At 32.3% G+C, this 24,807-nt stretch overlaps 1 protein-coding gene across 1 annotated transcript in view; it reads right to left on the reverse strand.

The window, feature by feature from the left end:
- The window catches only part of LOC143249183 (zwei Ig domain protein zig-8-like), a 106,993-nt gene extending 82,755 nt beyond the window's left edge, over positions 1-24,238 (reverse strand). The window contains exon 1 of the mRNA XM_076498642.1: positions 23,924-24,238. Within this exon, the coding sequence (XP_076354757.1) occupies positions 23,924-24,041 (118 nt within the window). The 5' untranslated portion in view covers positions 24,042-24,238. The remainder of the gene's footprint in view (positions 1-23,923) is intronic.
- Positions 24,239-24,807: the final 569 nt, after the last annotated feature.

Raw genomic sequence — 24,807 nt, forward strand, 5'->3', positions numbered from 1 at the left:
TATGAAAATCATGAAAATCTTTATAAGTAATTGACTGTAGTAATCGGTAACAATGTTATTATGTGCATATAAATGCTTACAAACAATTCATGAACGTAAGATTTAATATTTACTATTTTTTGTATTATTCAAGTTACTACAAATAAACCTCTCTGTTCCTGTAACACTACCATAGGAGACCACTTCAATAAAAGCCAAGTATTCTTTGCACGCTCCAATATTGTCATATCTTCCATCCCTAGCCAATAAAGTGTTGATGTCACAAATACATTTACAGTGTTGTTGTTTTTTCTCTTTGGCTTAATAACTTTCCAAAGTTTAACCAAAATATTACTTGTGTAATCGTCGTCCTATTCGTCTCGCACACGCACTTATATTTTATTTGTTTTGTTCACCTCTCGCTAAAGCTCTCTCGCCAGTTGTCAGCATATTCAGCTAAAAATATAGGCAATTTTTCGAGTTCTTCGAGTTCTAAAGTCTAAGAACCAACTATTATACTTACTTGTTTTACGTTTTCGGCAGCTTTTTAATAACCATTCTTCCGCTGACAGTTTTATTCACCAAAACAAAATAAAATGGAATTTTTTTAAATTGTGAATATAACTTGCACATAAGGGTATTTGACGGAATACAACGTTACACTAACGTAGAATATAAATTATTTCCTTATTGAAGAACCGCTTAAGCACACACATAGAACGTGTAAACGTTGTGCAAAGACCTACTGTAAAATTAACGCATTTTTACGTTTTAAGAAAAAATGAAGTCTATTCGCTTATACTTACAAAAAAATAAAAACAGTTTTTATATATTGAGTTCATTATTCTAACACAGTAAATTTTAATAATGCTTTTCCATTAAAAAAATTCCAAACTATTTCAAGAGTACTCAACACTGCAACACCTAAGAATACATGAATAAATCAAATTCATTTTTGCTAATTTATTTGGCCCCGCAGTGACAGAGCGATATGTCTACAGACTTACAATGTTAGAAACTTTCAATACTTGTAATGATCAAATCACTGACAGCCCATTGTATAGCTTTGTGCTTAATTACAAACAAGCAAACTAATTTATTATTTTCTAATTGCTTTGACCTTTAATATCCTACAAGTGTTTATATAATACTTTTAAATTAAGTTTTAATGTATAAATTAATTTTAATGGTATAATTGAGGCCATTTCAAGGAAAAATCTAGCATTTTTAAAATTTTGAAATGTATCATTTTATAATTCAGTTGTCCCATCATGGCCAGATCGTTAAGGCGCTTGACTTGCAATCCGAAGGTAGCGTGTTCAAATCCTTTTCCGACCAAACATACTCTCCCTTTCAGCCGTGGAGACGTTATAAGTGACAGTCAATCCTATTATTCGTTGATGAAAGAGTAGCTGCCTTCCCTCTAGTTTTCACTGCTAAATTAGGGAAGGCAAGAAAAGACAACACTTTTGTAGATTTGCGAAAAGTTCAAAAACAAACTTTTGTTCAACCAATACCAACTTGCTAAATCTATATGGGCTGGGCATGGCCAAGCGTGTTAAGGCGTGCGACTCGTAATCTGAGGGTCACGGGTTCGCATCCCCGTCGCGCCCTTTCAGTCGTGAGGGCGTTATAATGTGTCGGTCAATCCCACTATTCGTTGGTAAAACAGTAGCCCAAGAGTTCGCGGTTGGTGGTGATGACTAGTTGCCTTCCCTCTAGTCTTACACTGCTAAATTAGGGACGGCTAGCACAGATAGCTCTCGAGTAGCTTTGTGCGAAATTCAAAAACAAACAAACTATATGTATATATATATGTATTCTTAAATCCACTTGTATATCACAGATATCATATCGAGACAAAATCAAGAAAATGTTTGTTATGTAGGTTTTCTGACGAATGTTAATGAAAATAATTATATCAGGACGAAATGCTATGATTATAAATTATAAGAACGTTTGCTATTTGCTCGAGTTGCTGTAGGTGTGTAAGGATATATTAAGAATTTATGTGTATTCCGTGACAGAATAGTTTTAGATAAAGCTGTAGTGAGAATTAGGAAAGCACAAACAATATTAAGTATATTATATAATGACTGTAACATTTCTTGGAAAATGATAATATTTTTTCACGTCGATGTTGTAGTGATGCAAACTGTATTTCCTTCAACAATTATGCTCTATTTGCTCCCGTGCTTCTTAACAGTTTTCTTGTAGATCTTACTCAATGTTTTTCCTGCTCTTTAACAATGATCTTGCAAAGATGATTTCAGGATTATTATACTCATGTGTAGTTTTCATAAGTAAAATAATTACCGCGAATGGGGGGCTGAAGGGGTCGCCTTTTTTTAACAACTTGCACCAATATACAGTAGACACTAAAATTACTTAGCAAAAGGAATACATATCGTTGCAGTTTGCATTGTCAGTAAAACGTGCGTACGTCACGAGTCACGAGAAATATTATGCATTCTGTAAGCGACAACACATGAAATATGAGCCTCAAAAGCAATAAAAAACATTTGTTATTCTTAATTTTGATTTAATTTAATTTTGCAACACATTGCTTTCTGGGACTCTGAGGACGTACATCTAATATCTTAGGTCTGTGACTTCCAAAACAAAAAGTACTTTCAATTTACCTCCAGGTGAGTGCATCAGGTTAGTAGTTGAAACTGATTAGTGTGATTTTAGTTTGTTCTACCATTTTTCTTATGAAAAACTGTGTTTTGTTTGAGGTGTTGTCGAAAGCCTTTGATATTTTATCAACTTTGAAAACATCACTAGAACGTACCTCCGCATTCGATTTAGGTCAGAGGATTTTATTTTGTAACTATACTCTTTATCTTGCTATAACTTGTTGCCCTGGATTGACTTAATTTATAATAAAAAACTCTGTTGATGTCTTAAATACTTTCGGCATGATACATTATATGGCCTGGTTATTGTGGACGCTCGACTCAAAACCTCCGGGTAGAGGGTTTAAATTATTCTCGCTCCTTAGGCCGCGAGAGCGTTATAATATGTCAATCAAGAGTAGCCCAAGAGTTTGGTGTGGGTGATGTTGACTAGTTATCTTCTCTGTAGTTTATTACTACTAAATTAGGGATTGCTAGCGCAGATAACTCACGTATAGAGTTACACGATATTCAAACCAAAGCAAACATGAGCGCTGTACTGTGTGTATTGTTTCTAGATCCACGGATTAAATTGAAGAATTTTTGAAACCTTATGTGATTTTGTCTCTTTCTTGAATTGTCTAATTGCGTGACCATTTCACTGAAAAACTGATAATATTTCACGAGATTTGGCCAGCTTGGGAGATTTATCTTAGTCACAAGTACTAATACTTAACGATGCTAAACAATCTCTATAACAAAAGTATAACAATTCAAAATTAAAATACGAAAATTCAATATATTAAACATTTTATTCACACCTGTAAATGAAAGTAATACTGAAGAAGAATTGAGTGTACCTTACAGAACATAGGTAACTGGTTGTTCCCTGTAAGTATTGCCGTAGCGTTAGTGTTTGTTGAACAACGTATTTAAGTAAAGCTTTCCATAATCGTTCCTAAAAACGTTTCATAGCCAATACAAACCCGTTATGCGACTCTGACAGTGTAACTAGAGGTTGTTTGTTTTGAATTTTGAACAAAGCCACACGAGGGATATCTGCACTTAGTTAGTTATCACCATTAGATTCCATCGAGGAACATAGGGCCGCAATCGCTTGCGGATTCTTCGACAAGTATTTAAGTGAGTAGGTTGTTGTTAGCCCACTGCACCGAGCCGTCCCTAATTTAGCAGTGTAAGACTAGAGGGAAGGCAGCTAGTCATCACCACCCACCGCCAACTCTTGGGCTACTCTTTTAGCAACAAATAATGGGATTGACTGTCACATTATAACGCCCTTACGGCTGGGAGGGCGAGCATGTTTGGCGCTACGCGGGCGCGAACCCGCGACCCTCGGATTACGAGTCGCACGCCTTACGCGCTTGGCCATGCCAGTCCTGGATATCTGCACTAGTCGTCCCTAATTAGCAGTGTAAGACTAGTGGGAAGACAGATAGTCATCACCACCCACCGCCAGCTTTAGTGCTACTCTTTTACAAATGAATAGTTGGCTTGATCATCACTTTATAACGCCCCTACAGCTGAAAGGGGCGAACGTATTTGGTGTGACAGAGATTCGAGCCAGCGACCCTCAGATAACAAGCCACCAGAGCCATGTTACTAAACAAAAGTCTGACATCAGGGATAAAACTCTCCAATTCATATAAATCTTTAGATGTAGAGTCAAGTAGCAGGACAGTACCAACAGCTCAGCCAAAAGTCAAGGTTTATTAGCACACAAGCGAATGAATTAAACGAATGTCTGAATTGTTCAAAAAATAAACAACAGTTAAAATTTGCTACTCTAATTGACATAAAATTATATTAGGTGTAATAAAATTAAAATAATATATTAAACATACTTTTGGGTTGTGGCAAATACAATTAAACGGACTTTAACATGTGTCTTTTAACAAAAAATATGGACCAGAAAACAGGGGGAAAAAATAGTTAAATCTTCCGTATCAGTTGAAAAGTAAACACGATAAGGTTCGAGAAAGTTCATTAATAGTGATTATATTTAGGAAAAGTACTTAAATTAAGGTAAATATTCCAAGTACAATAAATAGCATAACTTCACAAAAATGTTCTAATTCATGAATAGTTACAAATGGTAGGACACTTTTAAGAACCATATCCTGCATTTAATATTTTTACATGAAAACCTAAAGCAATATGCAGGACCTTATGAGGAATTCATAGGTGTACACCGATATATAACTCAACAATATTCAAACAAGTTTCTGCCAGTAGAATTGAGTGATTTCTTTTTCAAAATGTAACTCAGACAAAGTTCAAGTCACAAATGTTCACCATTTCCGAAATTTTTATGAAACACGTGAGAAACTCCTGTGGCAAAGAACCAAGGTTTTTGGGTGTCTGATCTTGTCGAGTTGCAAATGAGGCTGGATACAAAGCTAACCTACAGATGTAAAGTAGCAAGATACCTCAGGTGTAAGAAATGTAGCAGGTGTGTATGTGTACACGATATGCACACAAGATGCTCAAAACATTAACCTTAAACGTAAGCCATTGAGTCAGAAATGCAATAGGAAAAAAATCTCCTTTGTGAAAAACTTGAGTGGATTTATGAGATTTGTCCCTAAAATCTTCTAGTGTTAAACAAATTATATTATATATAATACGCTGTAAGTAGACTGTAGTTAGTGTTATAACAATTTTTTTTACAACATTCGTATTTGAAAATGGAAAGTTTATGACTTCAAAGTTGCAAATGTGGATTTTGTTGAAGAGTTTGAACTCTACATTTGAACAATAATTATGATATCTAAATACAGATAAGATACGCAATTCCTTCAGAGGGAGTTACGATGATTTGATTTGTTCGTTAACAACTTGGAGCGCTTTTGTCTTCATGATTCATTTCAAAATGACAACCAATTTGGAGCATTTTAAAACCTCTGATAAGACTTAAACTCTACAATTCTCTTAAACCTGAGAAATCAAATAATATTCTGTTGAATCGATATGTAAAACTTAATCTTAAAGACCAGAAATTTACATTTTAATAAATGTGTTTCATCATTAAACAGGCTGATTTTCTGTTATGAAGTTAAAGGTCAAGAGCGTTGGTTGAAATAGAAAGTGTTTACAAACATCAGACGTTAGCTAGACTCTAATGATTAGGCGAATACAGTATTCTAAGTCATTAGAGAATGATTGAGGTGAGTCATAAGCCATTGATTCCTAGTTATACTTCGTGCCATGAAGAATTTCAATATACCTTACAGAGCTAAGTATACACATAAACAACAAGAGGTACTTATGGAACTTTTGAGTATTTCAAAAAAGTATTTGAGTTAAAATGAATTATAAGTTTAGATTTATTCAGACAGCACATTGAAATAATGTATCAGCTGCGAGGAAGCATAGGCAACCACATTACAAATTTTCAACACGATTATTGTACAAAATAAAATAAGAATAAGGATATACACTCATGTGAAGAAATTAGAACACACAATGAAAGCCTGTGTTTATATGTAACAATTTTGGATAAATGGATATGTATTCTCAATTGCAACAATACTGAAAGATTAAAATAATATAAATAAACAAATAAACCTGAAGAAAAGACTTTTCAAGATCTTCTGTAAAATGTAATTCAACAAAAATGCACATTCTAACTGAGTAAATAGTTAGGACACCCCCACATCTATACCCACATATAATGGCTCAACTCACACACAAGTGCAAGAGTATCACACCAGGTGCACATGATTAGAAGATCGTTACTCAGCATTGTGAATGAGGTTTGCTTTATTTGAACCTCAGACATTTAGTTTGGTGTGCTCCTGACTATTGAAGTCAGAGTGAGCACCATGGTGAGAGCAAAAGAGCTGTCTGAGACCTTCAAAAAGAAAATTTTAGCAGCTTATGAGTATGGTAAGGGATTTAAAAAGATCCCAAGAGATTTTGAAATAAGCCATTCCACTGTTCGAAAAATAACCTATAAGTGGAGGGCTTTCAAAGTAACTGCCAACATGCCCAGGTCTGGTCGTCCAAGCAAGTTCATCCCGATAGTAGACCGCAAGATGTTAAAAGAGGTCTCCAAAATCTCTAAAATGTCATCACGGGACCTACAGCAGACTCTGGCTACTGTTGATGTGAAAGTGCATGCCTCTACAATCAGAAAGAGACTGCACAAGTGTAACTTGCTTGGGAGGTGTGCAATGAGGAAACCTTTGCTCTCTAAGAGAAACATCAAGGCCAGACTGAAGTTTGCCAGAGAGAATGTAGACAAAGACCAGAACTTCTGGAATAATGTTCTTTGGACAGATGAGTCCAAAATTGAATTATTTAGACACCAGAACAGAGGAAATGTTGGGCGTAAACCAAATACAGCATTCCAGGAAAAGAACCTTATACCAACTAAAAAGCATGGAAGTGGAAGTGTCACGGTTTGGGGCTGCTTTGCTGTAGCAGGACCTGGACAGCTCACAATCATAGAATCCACTATAAATTCTACTGTGTATCAGAGAGTGCTTGAGGATAATGTGAGACCATCTGTAAGAAAATTAAAGCTGAAGCGGAACTGGAGCTCGCAACACGACAATGACCCAAAACATACCAGTAAATCCACCAAGGACTGGCTGAAAACTAAGAAATGGAGAGTCCTGGAATGGCCGAGTCAAAGCCCAGATCTTAATCTCATTGAGATGCTGTGGGATGACTTGAAACGGGTTGTACATGCAAGAAACCATGTAAAACATCTAACAGCTGACAGAATTCTGCATTAAGGAGTGGGGCAAACTTTCTTCAGCCCGATGTCAGAGAGTGGTAGATGGTCACAAGAAGCGTCTCACTGCAGTTATTTCAGCCAAAGGGGGTAACACTACCTATGCATTTTTGTAGCATGACATTTACAAAAGATTTTGAAAAACCTTTTCTTAAGTTTTAATTGTTTAGTTATATTCCTATAATCTCTCAGTATTGTTAAAATTGAGATTAAATATCTATATATCCCAAAATGTTACAAAAATACGCAGGCTTTCATAGGGTGTCCTAATTTTTTCACATGACTGTAACTATGTAAACGTAATGTTGAATTTAAAGAGAAACGTCAATACGTATAGAACATCTGTTGGCATGGGAGATGCGTCTAAAAGCATTTATACTTATATGTTCGTAATATCTAGTGAACTGAGTACAGTTATTGCGAATTAAAAGGATAAAAATTATAAACAATATATTTAAGTATCACTGTATTGTGCAAAATAGTTGTTATTCAAGAATTTATTTATTCCAACAAGTTATTTGAACTCGAATGTTTTTATCTTCGCGTGTTCTATAGTGATGTACAATATCACTTTATCGGAGTTACCTCCTTCGTAGTTATCGAATTCCCATGTTTACCATCATAAATAATCATGTTATTTCAGAGTTACGGATGGAGAAATAAGAACAAATAAAAGTGCAAAGTATTTGTTATATAGGTGTAAAATATCACTTTGAAATTTTTTTTTGTCTTAGAACCCTCTTGATTAGACTTAGAATGAAAGTAGAGATCCAAGTCAAGTGAGAAGGATAGAGTTTACACTACCGTGACCCTAGACAGAGAACTTAAATTTCTGTCTCATCTAGGATATTGCCACAGTTTTTTCAAATTCCACTATTCTTGTGTTTCTTAACAATTTTTACACTAATGTAAGAGTAATGGTGTCTAATCAAAATATTTTTTCATGTATAAAAGCAGTCAAGTTATAATTAAAGAGTAAGCTACAAAAATATGATATAAAAAGATCAACTATTTAAAAGGCAAACCCTTTTATATATAACATACAAGTATGGCTACACCTATTTATTATAAAACTATTATATTTTTTGTGAGCCTAATTTTCCGATTACAAAATAACTATGAATTTATTAAATGGTCTGTCATCGATCTTAAAGTGTTTAGTTTTCTGTCCAAAATGAAAACTAGATTTAACGTTTTCAGTCAATCAAATGGCGGAATTTCTTTCTACCCTACAAATGAAAGACTTCAATTACAAATAATGTTGGAATAATGCGCATGCGCATTGTTATAATGAAATAATTTCCTATTGTAATGTTGAAGTGGATCACGCAATATCGTCATTTGATGGCAACTGTGTGTTAAATCTGTGGATGACTCTCTATCCAAGAAATTATTACAAAAAAAAACTTGAGAAAAGAACACATAAGACATGTTTTCTCGTTTACTTTAGTAAAAACAACAAAAACACACAAACACACATCTCAGAACTATCTTTCCTGTTTTAAAGGTGTTTATTATATCGTTATAAACATTTTGAACTGTTTGTGATTTATTTTTAACCTACAGCTCAGGGAATAACTAATGCATACTAATCAAAAATATATTGATGGAAAGAATCATACAATTTGAAGAAATATTTTTATTTCTAGTAGCATTAGTTCCAAATAAACTACCCTATGTAATGTAGAGAAAAGTTTCAGAAAAAGATATGTTACACAATTCGGATTGGATACACTTCTTTCTAAATATAAAGGAATAAAATCAATACATGAAATATTTGAAAATATCTATTTCAGAAAATACAATATAATCAAATTGCATGGTTTTATTAAAATTTGAGGTTTATCAACATTTAAAATGTTAATTTTCCTTTGAGGAAGTTGGACAGGATTATTAACTGGTAAAATAGAATAAAGAAATAATACTTACACTAATATTTACCATAAAATAATATGAAATAAACTGAAATAATTGATTAATGTGTATTCAACAAAGAGAATGAAGCAAATCTACAATAATGTAAGTGTTATTAATCGGAATAGGGAAAATTATCTGTAGCTCATTACTGGGTTATTATAAGTTTCCTTCCGAGCTATTGAGTTATTGAACTCAAAAGCTCCATCATCTTGCAGCCTGTTATTGGAAAAACGTATATTTTGATCTATTGTGAAGATGATATTGTTGTACCTATTGCATTTGTAGAATCCGAGAAGACTAATAAATGAAAGTCATGTACTGTTCTATAAAAAAAAGTCCAGATATTTTGTATATAATTATGTTAACCTAAGCATAAAATAACATAATATGTAACAGATCATCTTGTTGTTACATTTTGAAGTTGATTGTTACTCAAACAAAAACTTTCATGCAAAGCACCATTGTAATGTAAAAACGTTCTGTGAATACTTTTCGTCAAATTAGTTATATTATATGTACTTTATTTTAGAGAAAAAAACTGGTAAAGAGTCACACGAATAGATCAAATTCGTGTTTAACGAAAAACATAAACACTAATGACGATTACTTTCTATTTTATTATCATGTAAAATTATTTTATACTATATAGCACGTATGAACTATTAAATTAAAAACATTCAGTCACTATGTTTTAGAAGTAGAGAAACACTTCATTATTTTTTTCTTTACCTAACTATTCAATGACCAAAAAATGTTATTTTCTCAATTGTTTATTGATTTCCTACAGCAAGATTTATGCGAACGTTCGATACTCACTGCCACATGCAGAAACACAATACTCAATAAAACGATACAATGAAATAAAAGGGTCAATATATGTTTTCTGATTGATTTAATCCCAAATAAAGTTTTCAGCCATTCTTTCGTCATAAATTAATAAACCATATTAATTACAATTTAAACTGTTTGAAATAATTACTTCTTAGAATTTGATTAGATTCTTTACTCTTCGTTAGTAACCATCTCGACATTAAAATGAAATAAATAAATAAACAGTAGAACATTTAGAAACTATAAATTCGTTGAGTGTATTTATTGCAATTAATTTGAAAGTAATAATAGTCATAATGTTAACAGAAAAACAATGACGTATGTTAAACTTCAAGCCCCTTCCTTTATTTATAATAAATATACTATTTTCAATTTTTATCGTTTTCGAAAATTTAGTGTTAATAACAATTTTAACTTTCTAAGTGTTATTAAATCCGTCTTATAATATACCACAGTTTAAATATATATATTGCTTTTTGAAGTTTGTTTAAATTTGTTTAGTTCCCCACTGGGACAGCGGTAAGCCTACGGATTTACATCGCTAAAATCAGGGATTCGATTCCCCTCGTTAGACACAGCAGATAGCCTGATGTGGCTTTGCTATAAGAAAAAAAACACACATAATTTGTTCCTCCCCAGTTGCACAGCGGCATGTCTCCAGACTCCCACCGCTAGAAACCTTATTTCCTTACTCATGGTGAGCAGAACACAGGTAACCCATTGTATAACTTTATGTTTAATTACAAACAAACCAAAATTTATTCATGTTACAAACCATTCTATATTAATTAAGAATTGTGCTGTGTAACTACTGCATGTTTATAGCAATCTTAGAAAAAGACTAAATTATCTTTATTTTATTTTCAGTATTTATGGTTTTTATACATAGTTATTATTTCGTTTCTATTCTCTGAAATATTTGAAAATCGACGTAAGAAAAGAGAACTGTCAAAATCTAACATTGAAGTATAAATATGTAAATGTTTTCAAGCGTTCCTACTCAATGCAATCATAGAGTAAAATGTAGAAACTACAGAAGACATTATTAATAGGTGTAATTGGAAAACAAATGTATCAGAGGCTCTTTATAACAATGTTTGAAGAAATATGTTTTGATATAAAGCACTATATTTGGTTTTTATAAATTTTATAGGAAATACATGATTTAGCAGCACATGATAAAAGTCTTCAAAAATATGTATGTATTAACAACCTTTTAAAATCTAGGAATGGAGAAATCTTGATGGATAAAAAAGATATACTTAACAGATGATCAGAATATATTGGAGAACTATATAACGACAACAGAAGCCCAACTTCACACATAGAAATAGACACAGAAGGCCTTCCAATTATGCCTGATGAAGTGGAACATGCAATGAAGAAGATACATAAAGGCAAAGCAGCTGGTCCAGACGACATATCCATTGAACTTTTATTAGCCCTAAAAGAAGTGGGAATCCAGGAAGTGACAAAACTACTGAACACTATTTGTGACACGGGTGAAATACCGGAAGACTTTAAAAAATCAGTCTTTATTGCATTGCCGAAAAAGTCCGGAACAACTGACTGTGAACAGCACAGGATAATTAGTCTAATGAGTCATCTTACCAAGGTTCTTTTAAGAGTGCTCATGTCTAGAATGGGGAATAAGATAAGACCAGAGATTTCTGATACTCAGTTTGGATTTATAGCCGATAAAGGCACTATAAATGCAATTTTTTGCTCTAAACATGCTCATGGAAAGATCACTGGAAGTACAAAAGGATTTATATCTATGTTTTATCGATTATTCTAAAGTCATTGACAAAGTGAGACATGGTGACCTATTCGACATGTTGTCAGACCTGAACATCCATGCTAAAGATCTAAGAATCCTTAGAAACCTTTACTGGCAGCAAATGGCAGCTATCAAAATTGAAAATGAATTGAGTGAATATAGACCAATTGAAAGAGGGGTGAGGCAGGGTTGTGTATTTTCACCAGATCTTTTTAACTTATACAGCGACATAATCCTACGAAACGTCAATGAACATCAGGGAGTCAAAGTAGGCGAATGCAATATCAACAACTTGCGCTACGCTGATGACACAGTCCTTATTGCGGACTCCGAACGAAATCTACAGACTCTCCTCACAACAACAGTAGACGAGAGTGAAGAAAAAGGCTTGCAGTTAATCGCAAAGAAAACAGAGTGCATGGTTATCTCAAAACAATCAATTACACCCACATGTAGCATAACCAGCAAGGACGTGAGAATAAAACAAGTCGAAAGCTTCAAATATCTTGGATATACTATAACATCAAATGCAAAGAGTGACACAGAAATAAAGAAAAGAATTGCAATGTCCAAGGATACTTTCAATAAAATGAAGTCCATATTCACAAACAGGAACATAACAAATGTCACTAAAATTAACACCTTGAAATCATATGTATGGGGTCATCACTGATTCATATGTATGGTCTGTTCTCTTATATGGCTGTGAGAGCTGGACACTGAACAAAGATACAGAGAAGAGATTAGAAGCTGCTGAAATGTGGTTCCTTAGAAGGATGCTAAAAATATCATGGACTGAAAGAAAAACAAATGTGGAAGTCATGGAACTGGCAGGATACAAAAGGTCCCTCATGAAAACTATAAGAAAGAGACAAATGGAATTTCTAGGACACATCTGTAGGAAGAATGAGATAGAAAAACAGATGCTATGTGGAAAAATAGAAGGGAGGAAAAGCAGAGGGTGTCAAAGAACTAAATATATCGACAGCCTCAATAACTATGTCACCAAGAACTCAATGAGCAACATCGAGTTGATAAGGAGGATTGACAACAGAGAAATCTGGCATGCCATGGTCGTCGATGTCTGCCGCAAATTTGACACATGAAGAAGAAGAAGAAGAAATGTACATCAAATTGCGATAATATCTATTAGAGGTACTATAGTCAAAAACGTCTTTAGTTTGGCTAGTGTTATCTCAATTATATATTTAGGTACATATTACTTATATTATTATTAAACTTTCCAAGTTTATATTTTAATTACTCAGGGGTGGGCACTGGCGCTATGGTAAAACTTTGAATTTCGGAGATGATGAGACGAATTCGAATCCGTTCAATTCTACAAAATATCTTCAACTTTTATAGGGAGAGTTATGGGAATAACAGCCAATCGCTTGGTGTTGATGATAAAAGTATGTTGACTAGTTTCTTCATTTTTCTCAGTAGTTCAAATTTGGTAAAGTAGTCATAATATCAATAACTTTGGTATGAATACAAATTGCAAAGGCATGGAATTACCAGGTGATTAGGGCGGCCGACTCGTAATCTGAGGTTCACGGATCCGATTCACTGTCACATCGGACATGCTCATCCTTTCAGCCTTAAGGCCGTTATAAAGTTACAGTCAATCCCATTATTTATTAGTGAAAAAGTGTTACAGAGGCTGGCGGGGAGTGATTATAACTAGCTTCCTTCCTCTATTCCTTTCAGCCGTGTGGACGTTATAATGTGAGGGTCAATCCTACTATTCTTTGGTAAAAGAGTAGCCCAAGAGTTGGCGGTAGGTGATGATGACTAGCTGCCTTTCCTCTAGATTTACACTGCTTAATTAGGGACAGTTTGGTTTTGGTTTGTTTTGAATTTCGCGCAAAGCCACTCAAGGGCTATCTGGGCTACCTGTCCCTAATTTAGCAGTGTAATACTTGAGGTAAGGCAGTTAGTCATCACCAACCACCGCCAACCCTTGGGCTACTCTTTTATCAACGAATAATGGCAAAACCGTCACATTATAACGCACCCACGGCTGAAAAGGCGAGCATATTTGGTGTGACGGGGATTCGAACACACGACTCTCGGATCACAAGTCGAACGTCTTAACCCACCTGGCCATGTCGGGCCTTACTAGGGACGGCTATCCCTTTTAGCAAATGTTTTGCCTCGATGTTATTCTTCAAATTGCAGTAAAAAGTAAATTAAAAATTGTTCCTTAAAGGAATTTTTGAATAACTCAGAAAACCGTGTTCTTAAAATATTCAGAGATGTCAAAAATAATCACATGCAACTTAGGATCTTATGCGTTCCCGAAAAAACAAAAATTATGGTAGGAACAGCGCTTGAATTGTACAATGTTAATAAAAGTATACCTTGAAATTCATTTACAAATGTATATTCACACATCAGCCATTTAACAGTTGGAGTCTCAGCTCATTTTTTTTTCTTTGTGGTAACAAGAGAAACGGCGTTCTACGTTTTATTTGAGTTCAAACCCTTAATAAAAAACACATGTAAGCATCAACTAGACAAACTATACTCTTTTTTTTATAAAGAATACTTATTACATATTGTAAATGTACTAAGTTTTTAATTAATTAGCTGTCAGTGAGAGTGGCGAAAACAGAAATCCTCCGTTGTAATGTTTAGCATGCCAGTACTGTTTTATCGAAATGTTTTTCTGCTTAATTTTAGATAAACGAATCTCTCACTATGTTTTAAAATTTGCAATTTTTCACAGAAATGATAACACTTTCGCAGTATTTATCAAAATTAACATGAAGTAGAGGACATGATATTTTCAAAACAATTTTATTTCACATTGAATTACTATATAGTACAACGTCTCACTGAAATTTATTATCGACAATTACGAATGATAGTAAGTCGTCTGTCTAAAACCATTATTTACGGACCAAATAAAAGCTACTAGACCAATAAGTACTATTTGAAAATTACTAAATTTAATTGAAAGTAACAAGAGTCACTTTGTATTATTCGTAAAACGTAACATTACTCTTCATACGTGCGTTTTTCACATTTCACTTTACATTATTGATAACGTACCACTTTACATTATTCATAATACACCAATTTTTAGTAATCTTATTCTTAACTTCCACATTCAAGTTTTGTAAACGAGTTTCTCAAATTCACAAGAAACACAAAATCTTACTATCATTTGAGAGAAGTTTGTTTGTTATTTAATGCTTTCTACGCTTACGCATTAAAACCTGTCAAATAGGACTTAATAAACTTGAAATGACTTGGGATTATCAAGAGACAGATATTTTCTTTCAAAATGCACATATTTCATAGCTCCAGTGACAGCTAAATATAGAACAATCAGTGGGGTAGCACCACGGGTACTGATGGGATTTTTCGTTTTCTGTTTTATTACATGGGGTATATATATACATTTTACGTGCTTAGAATCATTATTGGCATGTTAAGGGAACAAACATAAACAATTTATATTCATAATTGGTAAATATTAATTCTACAGCTGCATTTTGTTTTCAAATTTCATTATCGTAAATAAGTATAATTCCTCTGTGTAAATAGCAATAGAGCACCTTCACCCCAACATAAGAAGGTTTTTGCACACATACCCATAACCCTAGTAAAGACGTAGCCTTAGATAAAACGAAACAGAGACCCTTCTTTATAAAGTCAGTAATTGTGTCATATAAATTATTTGTTCACTTTCATAAAACTTTTACAGTACAACGTATGAATATACGTGCTAGTTTTACTTAATTGATGAAAATTTCAAACAGGATACCTCTGTTATTGTGCATTATTTCTGTTCTTTTGTTGATACTATAAGCAAACGTACTCCCTATACTAAGCTACTATTCGTATAGCTAGTGGCTACTAATTATCAGTGGAAGCCCATATTTTTTATAATTCAACTTAGTGAAGTACTGAGTTGTCTAATAATGCAATGAATCTTTGAATTAATTATCTTTTTAATGTAACCTGAGATCACAAAAATATAACAACGATAAATTATTCTTTTCGTTCTATTTTATTATTCTTAAGTATTTTGAAATTATTTTTAATAAAGTAATTGGAGAAAATGAAAAGATAAACAATGCTAGACCTTTTCAGTTTCAGTTAATTTAAAGCAGGACTTCACCTGTATTAGTGCAACTTGAGTCATTTTAAAACTAAACCAGACATTTTCATCCTTTAATATACGTCAACTGAAGAAAGACTAAATATTTATTTTCCTAAAATGCGCATCCGTATGAAACAGAAACTGAATACTAGTTCCTATAAATTTCCAAAGTACTAGACCTTTTTTCTTATGATACGCAGTAGTTTGAAACAAAACTATAATTTTTCCTATAAATTCCTTCAGCTTGAAACAGTACGAGATATTTTCCCCTGCAAACACATCAGGTTGAAGTAGAACTTTTTCTTGTGTAACAGCGTCAGTTTGAAACTGAACCAGAACCCTTTATTCAGAATGTGCGACAGTCTTATGAACGACTAATTTTTCTTTTGTCTTTCTATAACGAGCATTAGTTTAAGGGAGAACTAAACATTTGTTTTCTGTATCGTACGTCAATCAGAAACAGGATTAGCCATTTATTATTATTAACATTATTGTAACGTGTATCTACTTTGTTTTGAATTTGGCACGACAATACATCCGAACTTTTTGCGCCAGCTGTTTTTAATTTAACAACAGTAGACCTCAGGGAAGGTAGTTAATCAGCACTACCAACTGTTAAATTTTGGACTACTCTTTTACCAGCGAACAATGGAAATGACAGTCGCATTAAAACACTCCATGTTCTGAGAGGGCGAGTGTATGCGTTGACGGGAATTCGAACCTGCGATCATCAGATTTGAGTCGCACGCTTTAACCAACAGGCCAATCCTTATAACTTGTGTCATTTTGAGACAGAACTGTACTTGTTCCTATAATGTAAATTAGTTTCAATCAAGGTTAGACCTCCCTTTTTTGTTCCTATAATGTAAATAAGTTTTACGCAGGACTAAACCAACTTCCACATAACTCTAATCAAGTTGGAAAATATTCTATTGACTATGCACCTATGATGCTACATATTCTGTTAGAGGGACATACAAAATGCGTTTCCGTTCCAACATGAAAATTTTTTTCATGATTTTTAAGATATATTGATTATAGTAAGTTCCTTTAATATTGTTTAGAGGAAGATTATGCTATTACATACGAAAAAAATACGTTCTATATTATATTTTGCAAAATAACATTTTACTGACGAAAGTGTGTTTAGTTTGAATTAACCAGTTTTTATATTTCCACCCAGGAAATGCATTCTTTCATAAACATCAATACATTCACCTTTAACATATACGCTTCATCCAATTTCGACAAGAGTAAGCGACGTATAGTGTACAATTGTCATTTCTCTTGATTTCAGTCTTTATAGCTACATAAGAGATTCTTGATAAAAGATAATAGAAATATACTTTTACAAATGAAAGATGTATAACTGTCTCTTAATCTGGTCTGGCCTGGTGGTGAGAGCGCTCTGATCGTTATTTCTGGGTGGGAATTCGAATATCGTCACTAAATGTGATCGCTCCTTCATTCGTGGGGAGCATTACGATGTTACGATCAATCCCATTTGTTGGTAGAAGAATATCTCAAGAGGTTGCGGTTGGTGGTATTGATTGGCTGCCTTCCCACAAATTTATCACTTTTAAATTAGGGAAAGCTAATACACATAGCTTTTGAGTTGCTGTTCACGAAATTACAAAACCAAACCAACTGTTACCAAATAACTACTTTGTTTTGTCGTAAATACTAAAACTGGACAAGTTATATCTACTTCTTCAAATGGACATTACATTAACTGAAATAATATAATTCATGATTTGTAAAGGGAAGTTAGAAAACTAAAATTGACCAAATTTCATCTCTTTTTCATTCCCTTCAAGACAGAATATTGAAATTTAATCACTTGTATAAAAGCTAAAATTAATACATAAGTATAAAACAAAAGTTAAAATAATCAGTTAATACAATTGTGATTATCTGTCCATTTTGTATATAAATATGCAATACGTGTAAAACGAAATGTATTAGCCTATCATTTCAATTTTTACACGTTATACAACTGTCTAATAAAAGAAACTAGGATCGTATTTTATATTTGCAAGTGCCTAGTCATAGTCTTCGGTTGGAAAACGGTAAGTGCTTGGATGTCCAACGTTAACATCGGGGTTTTGATTCTCCTTAGTGGACACACCAGAAAATTTTACGTGGCTTTACTATAAAAACCACACACGCCTAATAATATTCTCATTTGACGTAGCAGCAATATGCTTCTCTATTTCTTATTATTAACCACACCAATAGCAAGAGGAAAATCATGAAACATTGCAAATGAGATTTTTCACGAAAGACTAAATGAGTTCCGCTTTGAACTTATTTTGTTTTCAAACGAGTATGCATATATTTTTGCCTTGTATTAGCTTTATGTTTCTCTTCGGAATTATTATAAGAAAACGTAGTACAAGATTTATGTCCTGTATGTCTCATATGTTTAATTTTTATTGGTAGATCATATGTTTAATTTTTGTTGGTAGAAATATAGTGTATGTTTATTCTCCAATCTTTGAAATGTAACATGAAACACAGCAGTTATGAAATCTTCTAATCTCCAACTGTAAATATACAAATTACAGAGAAAGTTGGAGTAACGTTAACATATAGGTAAACATACTAAATTAGAATCTATACCAATGCCTCTAAATGTACACCCTATCTTTAAAACATATATGATATTCACATTTATATTCATAGTTTCAAAACGGTGAGATATCACATCTAGTACTGTCCAGTTACAGTTGGGTGTAACCTACTTTGTTACCGTAGCACTGGAATTGGTTGATGCAAGGCAAATAACTCCGTATTACCTAATGAGTTGCTTAAAAGTATGATGCGTATGCGACTAAAGAACCAAGCACCGTATAAGAAATACACTTTCATTGGGTTAAGCAACTTTCCAAGTGAATGAACTCCTTTTAATAAGCTTTCTATTTTGGCGTCTTCGTGGCAAGTCATTTATTGATGATAATGTATGAGAACTGTATATCGAGGAATCCTATTTTGAAAATTAAATCCTCCACTCTTTCAATCTCATCTCTTACGAAGATTTGTCAACACTTGAGATAATGTAAATAGACAGAAACTACCCAATATATCATATATGGTTATACTCTCATACTTCCAGTTTGTATCATTTTGCTATGATCTATGCTGCCTAAATGTTGAAGAACGCATCACTGCGGGTTAAAAATTTGTAATTCTTATTTTAATAATCTTATCTATTTTTTGTAAACCTGACGTATGCATGTACATCTATACGAAAGAAAATATTGAGAAATATAGATCTGTCATATTATTTTTATATAGCTCAATCTAGGCAAAGGCGCACGTATAAAGATTTATAATATTGCAAACTATATTGAAACGATGTCAAATTTCCTATAATTTCAAATTCAAACAAAAACAACAACTATAACATAATTATAAAAGTAACCCTACTATTGTAGAGTCGATTTCTTTTCAGTAATAATTACAAAGATTTAAAAATGACTGAAATATTCTTAGAACTTCAGAGTATGTTTATTTTATTCTCTACTCTACACACTAGCTGATATATGATTTTTTTTAAATTATTCATTTAATTTTCCATAACTATAAAAAGTGAACATTATAAACTTCAATAGGAGTATATCACTTTCTTTTTTAACCATCTATTGCTGAACAAAACTGAAGTTTTCTACACCTAATTCACGAAATGTATACCAATAAACTTATCTAATACAATTACTTCCTACCTTTCTTAAATATCACTTCCAAACCAATCTCCTTTATCGACACATTAAGACTGTTTTGAATAATTAAATTAATTGCTTACTATTTTTATTATGTAACATCCTGAAACATATCCAATATTATGTATTAGATTACATAAAAATATGAATTTTAATAAATCCAGCTTAAAAGATTCTGCACAATAAATGACTGTTGAAACCCTTATCTTCTTCAAATACGGATCAATTAAGAAGTTACTTTTTATAATTTGTTGAATTCTCCAGTTTTTGCAAACGATATATGGATTCGCTTACGAATGTATCTGTTGATATGTTATACAAATATCGAGAAACAAACACAAAATACTTCAATCAAAATCTTAAAAAAATGTGTATAATACAAAAGCTTGAAAAAAATAACAACTACAGCAAACGAAAAGTATAATTCTAAGCTGTTTAACTAGCATGTAATTTATTACGACAAACTTATATATGTATGATTGTCCAAAACAGTGAATGTATGCAGGCAGAATTTTAAACAATAAAAAACATCAAAATATGGTGTAGATTTCTAAAATTTTATTTTGTCAGCAGTTAATAATTACTTGCTAAATGAATAAATCGATAATAGATCGATTTAATCGCATCATATTAGTCCGACGTCACTAGATATTTAAGTCAATGAAAGAAAAAGGTTTATCTTTGACGCGTGAATAATTTATAAAGATAATGATGCTGAAGATTTGGTTTAAGTAAAACATATAACGTGTTATTTATTAAACATGACTGCATTTACATATACATATATATATTTGATATTTTGCTCGCTTTGAAACATCATCGTACTCTGTGGGTAATTCTTGATGTGACAGTTTAAGTGGATGTTTCATTAAGTTAAACAAAGAACTTATTCCACAGGAAATTATAAATAGGCCTTTGTAGCGATATTGTAATGCCTATAACTTGTGTAGTAGCATAAACTGTTCAATTTTCGAAATACATACATACCTAAGGTTTAAATTTTCATATTTGCGACCAGTTCAATAAAAAAACACTTGCGGATTGTTTTTGGTACAAGGTAAAATTTAGCTGAATGTTTCAATTTGCTTAGCTAAATAATAGTATTATGTTTAAAAAGAGAGTCCTATTTAATGCTTAACGCTTTTATCAATTAATAGTAAAATTAATGAGTATTAAAGCTAATAATTGCAGTCGTTTCAAAAGTGGACATTGTTGAAAGGTTAACAAACATATGCAAGTTACTTAATATTAAATGAGTATATAAATAGATCTAAAACATTGTTTATTGATGATAATGCTTTCTCGCTAAATTGCTGTTAAAGGTGGTTTAGTTAGGTTATTTTTTGTGTATTTATACATGTTTTAAAGCAACCTGTATATATAAGAATGAAAAAAGTTGCACAGCACACTCTATACGAAACAGTTAACTCAGAGAAGTATGTATAGTTATCGTAAAAGTAAATGCTATGTCTCACTTGCAGTATCAAAACTACAAGAAACATGACAGTTTAATAGTTGAAAACCATAAATAGATTATGTTAAGAAAAACTGAGTTTTTATTCGATTATTCATACCTATGATACACTCAAACAAAACAGTGTCTTAAGATTAGCAGTTGCTAATTAAAGCTACCAAAATATCATGTTATAGACGTGTTTATCAAACCACTTTAAGAAAGTGTTCGAACTCGTTTGACTTATCATACATATTTTGTCAGGGAAAAACATTCAAATTAGTAGTTACTACATTAAATTCAAGTATACTGGTTATTATTGTGTTTGTCCTGCTTAAACTGTATGACTCTTTCTGATAACCTGCTAAAATTATACTCTACTTCGTCGCGTATTTTATCTGAATATAATACGTATTTTTATCTACTTTAATATAATAACAATAACCTCATTTAAATGTAATGTGTGATTTGCAAAAGAAAGCTTCTTATAATGAGAAGAGGAAACACAAAGGCGAACATGGATATCGATTGTACCAGAATGAAAAGTCTGTAGTCGTGGTCTAGGACTAAAGCCACATCCATGGGATCATTATAATATCGATTTATGTGAAGTTGTGATGGACATGATAGACAATTAAAAGATCTTTGAGAGTAACTAGCTTCTTAAGCTTGTTCACAGAAAGGCCATCAAATTCGGAAAGAGATGAATTTCTACCAACCCGTAAATATTTATATATGATAGATGCATAGCTTTCTCTTTCGTACTTTCATGTGGAATTACACTTGAAAGAAGAAAGCCTTTTAAAAGAAATACATTAGAAATACCTCTTTATTCTGGAAAGGAATGTATCAAGCTACATCATAAACAGAAATTTATGGTAAGTTGACCAAACACATCGTTAAATCTAACGGGAAGTTCAAGACCTGTATTTTGCTAAAAGGATAACAAGGACAGCATGACGTCCACTTTTTTATAAACGATTTTCAAGCGGCAGTCACAAAGCTTACATTAAAAGAAAATATAAAACTTTGGCTTACAAACTTAAAATGTAGTTTTAAAATTTCAAAGTTTACTTTCATCAATAATGTTGCAACATGCGTGTATAAAGGGAAATAAATAGAGACCTATTTTCTTCACGAATTATATACGTAACTTGTAAAATATATATATTCATATGTCTGTGGTTTGTTAATTCACTGTTTCTAAATAAAATAGCACTCATTATGTCGGCAGTTTAGCATAATAACTCCAAATTACAATGTAATTATGTATCTTATTTATCTTTGATCCCACTTGTTTTAAATTGTAATTCAAGCATTATAAGCATTTTCAATAATTCGTATTCTATACCTTGTATTTTAAATATGTTAAATTCTTTTCTTAGCAGTTACTTTTGATCACACTTAGCTCTCTTGGATTTATACTTTAAGCAACGTAAGTACTCTGTTTCTTAATTTATTTTGATGATATTTAATTTTCTTTAGATTGTATTAAAGAAAACATTAAGTTTTCTGCTTAATAATTACTTTCGATCACATTTAACTTGCTTTAAGTTGTATTTTAAGCACTATAAATTTATTCACATCACTTGTGAGTTGAATATTTCATTCTTAAAAAATTATTTTGAAAATAAATAAATAAATATTTTTATTTGTCCTGTGCTGTTATGGTCAAGATAGTTTCTCTGATGGTTCATTGGTAAACTTTAAAACTACAAACTGCTGTACGATTATTGAAGTGAATACAACGCAGACAGCTCATGATGTACATTTTCTTTTATCACCAGCTCAAACACACATTTGTTGAGAGAAATTACAAATTAAAATGAGCAACATTCTGACAGATATCTCTTTTACTGAAGAATGTGACTATATAGCATAAGATAATGACAGAAAGTGCAGTAGTTCTTTTATCTAATGTATTCTTAGAGGGTTTCTTAAAAACTTACTTGTTAAAACTTAATTGATAAATATACATAGTTCTTATACGTTAATGCACAACCACAGCTACAAAAAAGTACTTTAATTGGATAACTTAATTATACTGGGTTGAAATTTATGATTATAATATATAAATATATGCTTTACACTGGGACTACACCTTAAGTAAATAAGTAGGAAAAATACCAGTCAATAGCGTTAAACCTGATTCATATAAAGCAAATAAAAATTATAATTAGCCAATTATTTCTATAGAAATACGTAATAAAAGCATTACTTCTTATAATAAGTAAATTAGCCTCCAGTGGAAGAACGATATGTCTGCTGAATTAGGACGCTAGAAATCGGGTTTTAATAACCTTGGTGGCACTGCACAGATAGCCCATCGTGTAGCTTTATGCTTAGGTGCAAACGACGACGACCAGCAAATGAATTTTGATGCTCTACTAAAAATAGAATCTTGTCTGCACATATTACGATGTCATTACTAACACATCTTGCATATAACTGAAAATTAATATTACAAATCTTTAACAAGTAAATATTTTATGATGTAGCTTAAAAATGAGTTGCAATTTTATTATAATTAAAATTAACAAGGAGTAACTGTTAGGTTAGAGTATTATTTTAAATATACTTTTTATGCTGAAATTTAACATGGCCATGGAAATAACATCTCAATTTATAAAAGCATACATTACCTGTAAAACAGAGTTGGTAAAATTTTATTTAAAAAATAAAAAGAGTAGTTGGCGATAAGAAAAACAAACAAACATCAGTGTTTGTAAGAAGGAAAGTTGGATACATACCCAGAAGAAGAAGTGTTGAGAATATAACAATCCGAAGTATAAGTCTTAGAAGTCGCCGTATGGCCAACAATGAAAGCTTCTTTGTTTGCAGATGTGAATACTCTCGAGCTTCCACCATCCTGTACGTTGTGTATCAGTCAAAATGTACAACCACAAAACTTTCATAAAAAAATTGGTTAAGAGAATATTTTGAGAATAGTGTAAAAAATGTTTGCATAAACATTTCGAACACGTTGACAAGTGGCTTACAGTGAAGTTATCGGTCATATCATGAACCGTCGAAAAAGCCAGAACAAGACGCGTTTCATCTCTTCACTTGCACGCGAACTAGCAGATTCGTTGAAGTGTTGGTGGGCATCACCGGAGTTCTCTGCTTCCCCACGTCATCGCACACAAAAGTCACGTGGCCGCGGTAAATAGCACATGGTAAAAGACAGCAACATTAAATACAGAATAACTCCTTGAAATTTATTTGGTAACAAACAGACATGTGTACATAACGTGTGAAGTTATTAAACTATGCAATGCTTAAACATTAAATCAAAATATTCTTAATAGATAACCAAGATAAATTTGACTTTATAACTAAATAAATAAACAGAAATAAATTATCTAGGTAGTTTAGTAAAACAGTAATAGTAAATTGCGATAAAATTCTGATTTTATAATAACTGTAGTATAGTTTATTTATGTAAACTGAACAATATAAAAAATATCGAATTATCAAGGTAATGTACTAAGTATTTTTTAGAAGCGTGCATGTATTCGACAGGTTAAAGTATTAAAGTTCACAATGTTGCATAAAGCAGCAAGTAATTTAATCTTGAAAAACTGAATTAATGATAGGTTCTCTTGCTGTACTTCACGTTAGAGCTTTATCACCT

The sequence above is a fragment of the Tachypleus tridentatus genome, chromosome 4 (genome assembly GCF_004210375.1).
Source record: "Tachypleus tridentatus isolate NWPU-2018 chromosome 4, ASM421037v1, whole genome shotgun sequence".
In the NCBI taxonomy this organism is placed as follows: Eukaryota; Metazoa; Arthropoda; class Merostomata; order Xiphosura; family Limulidae; genus Tachypleus; species Tachypleus tridentatus.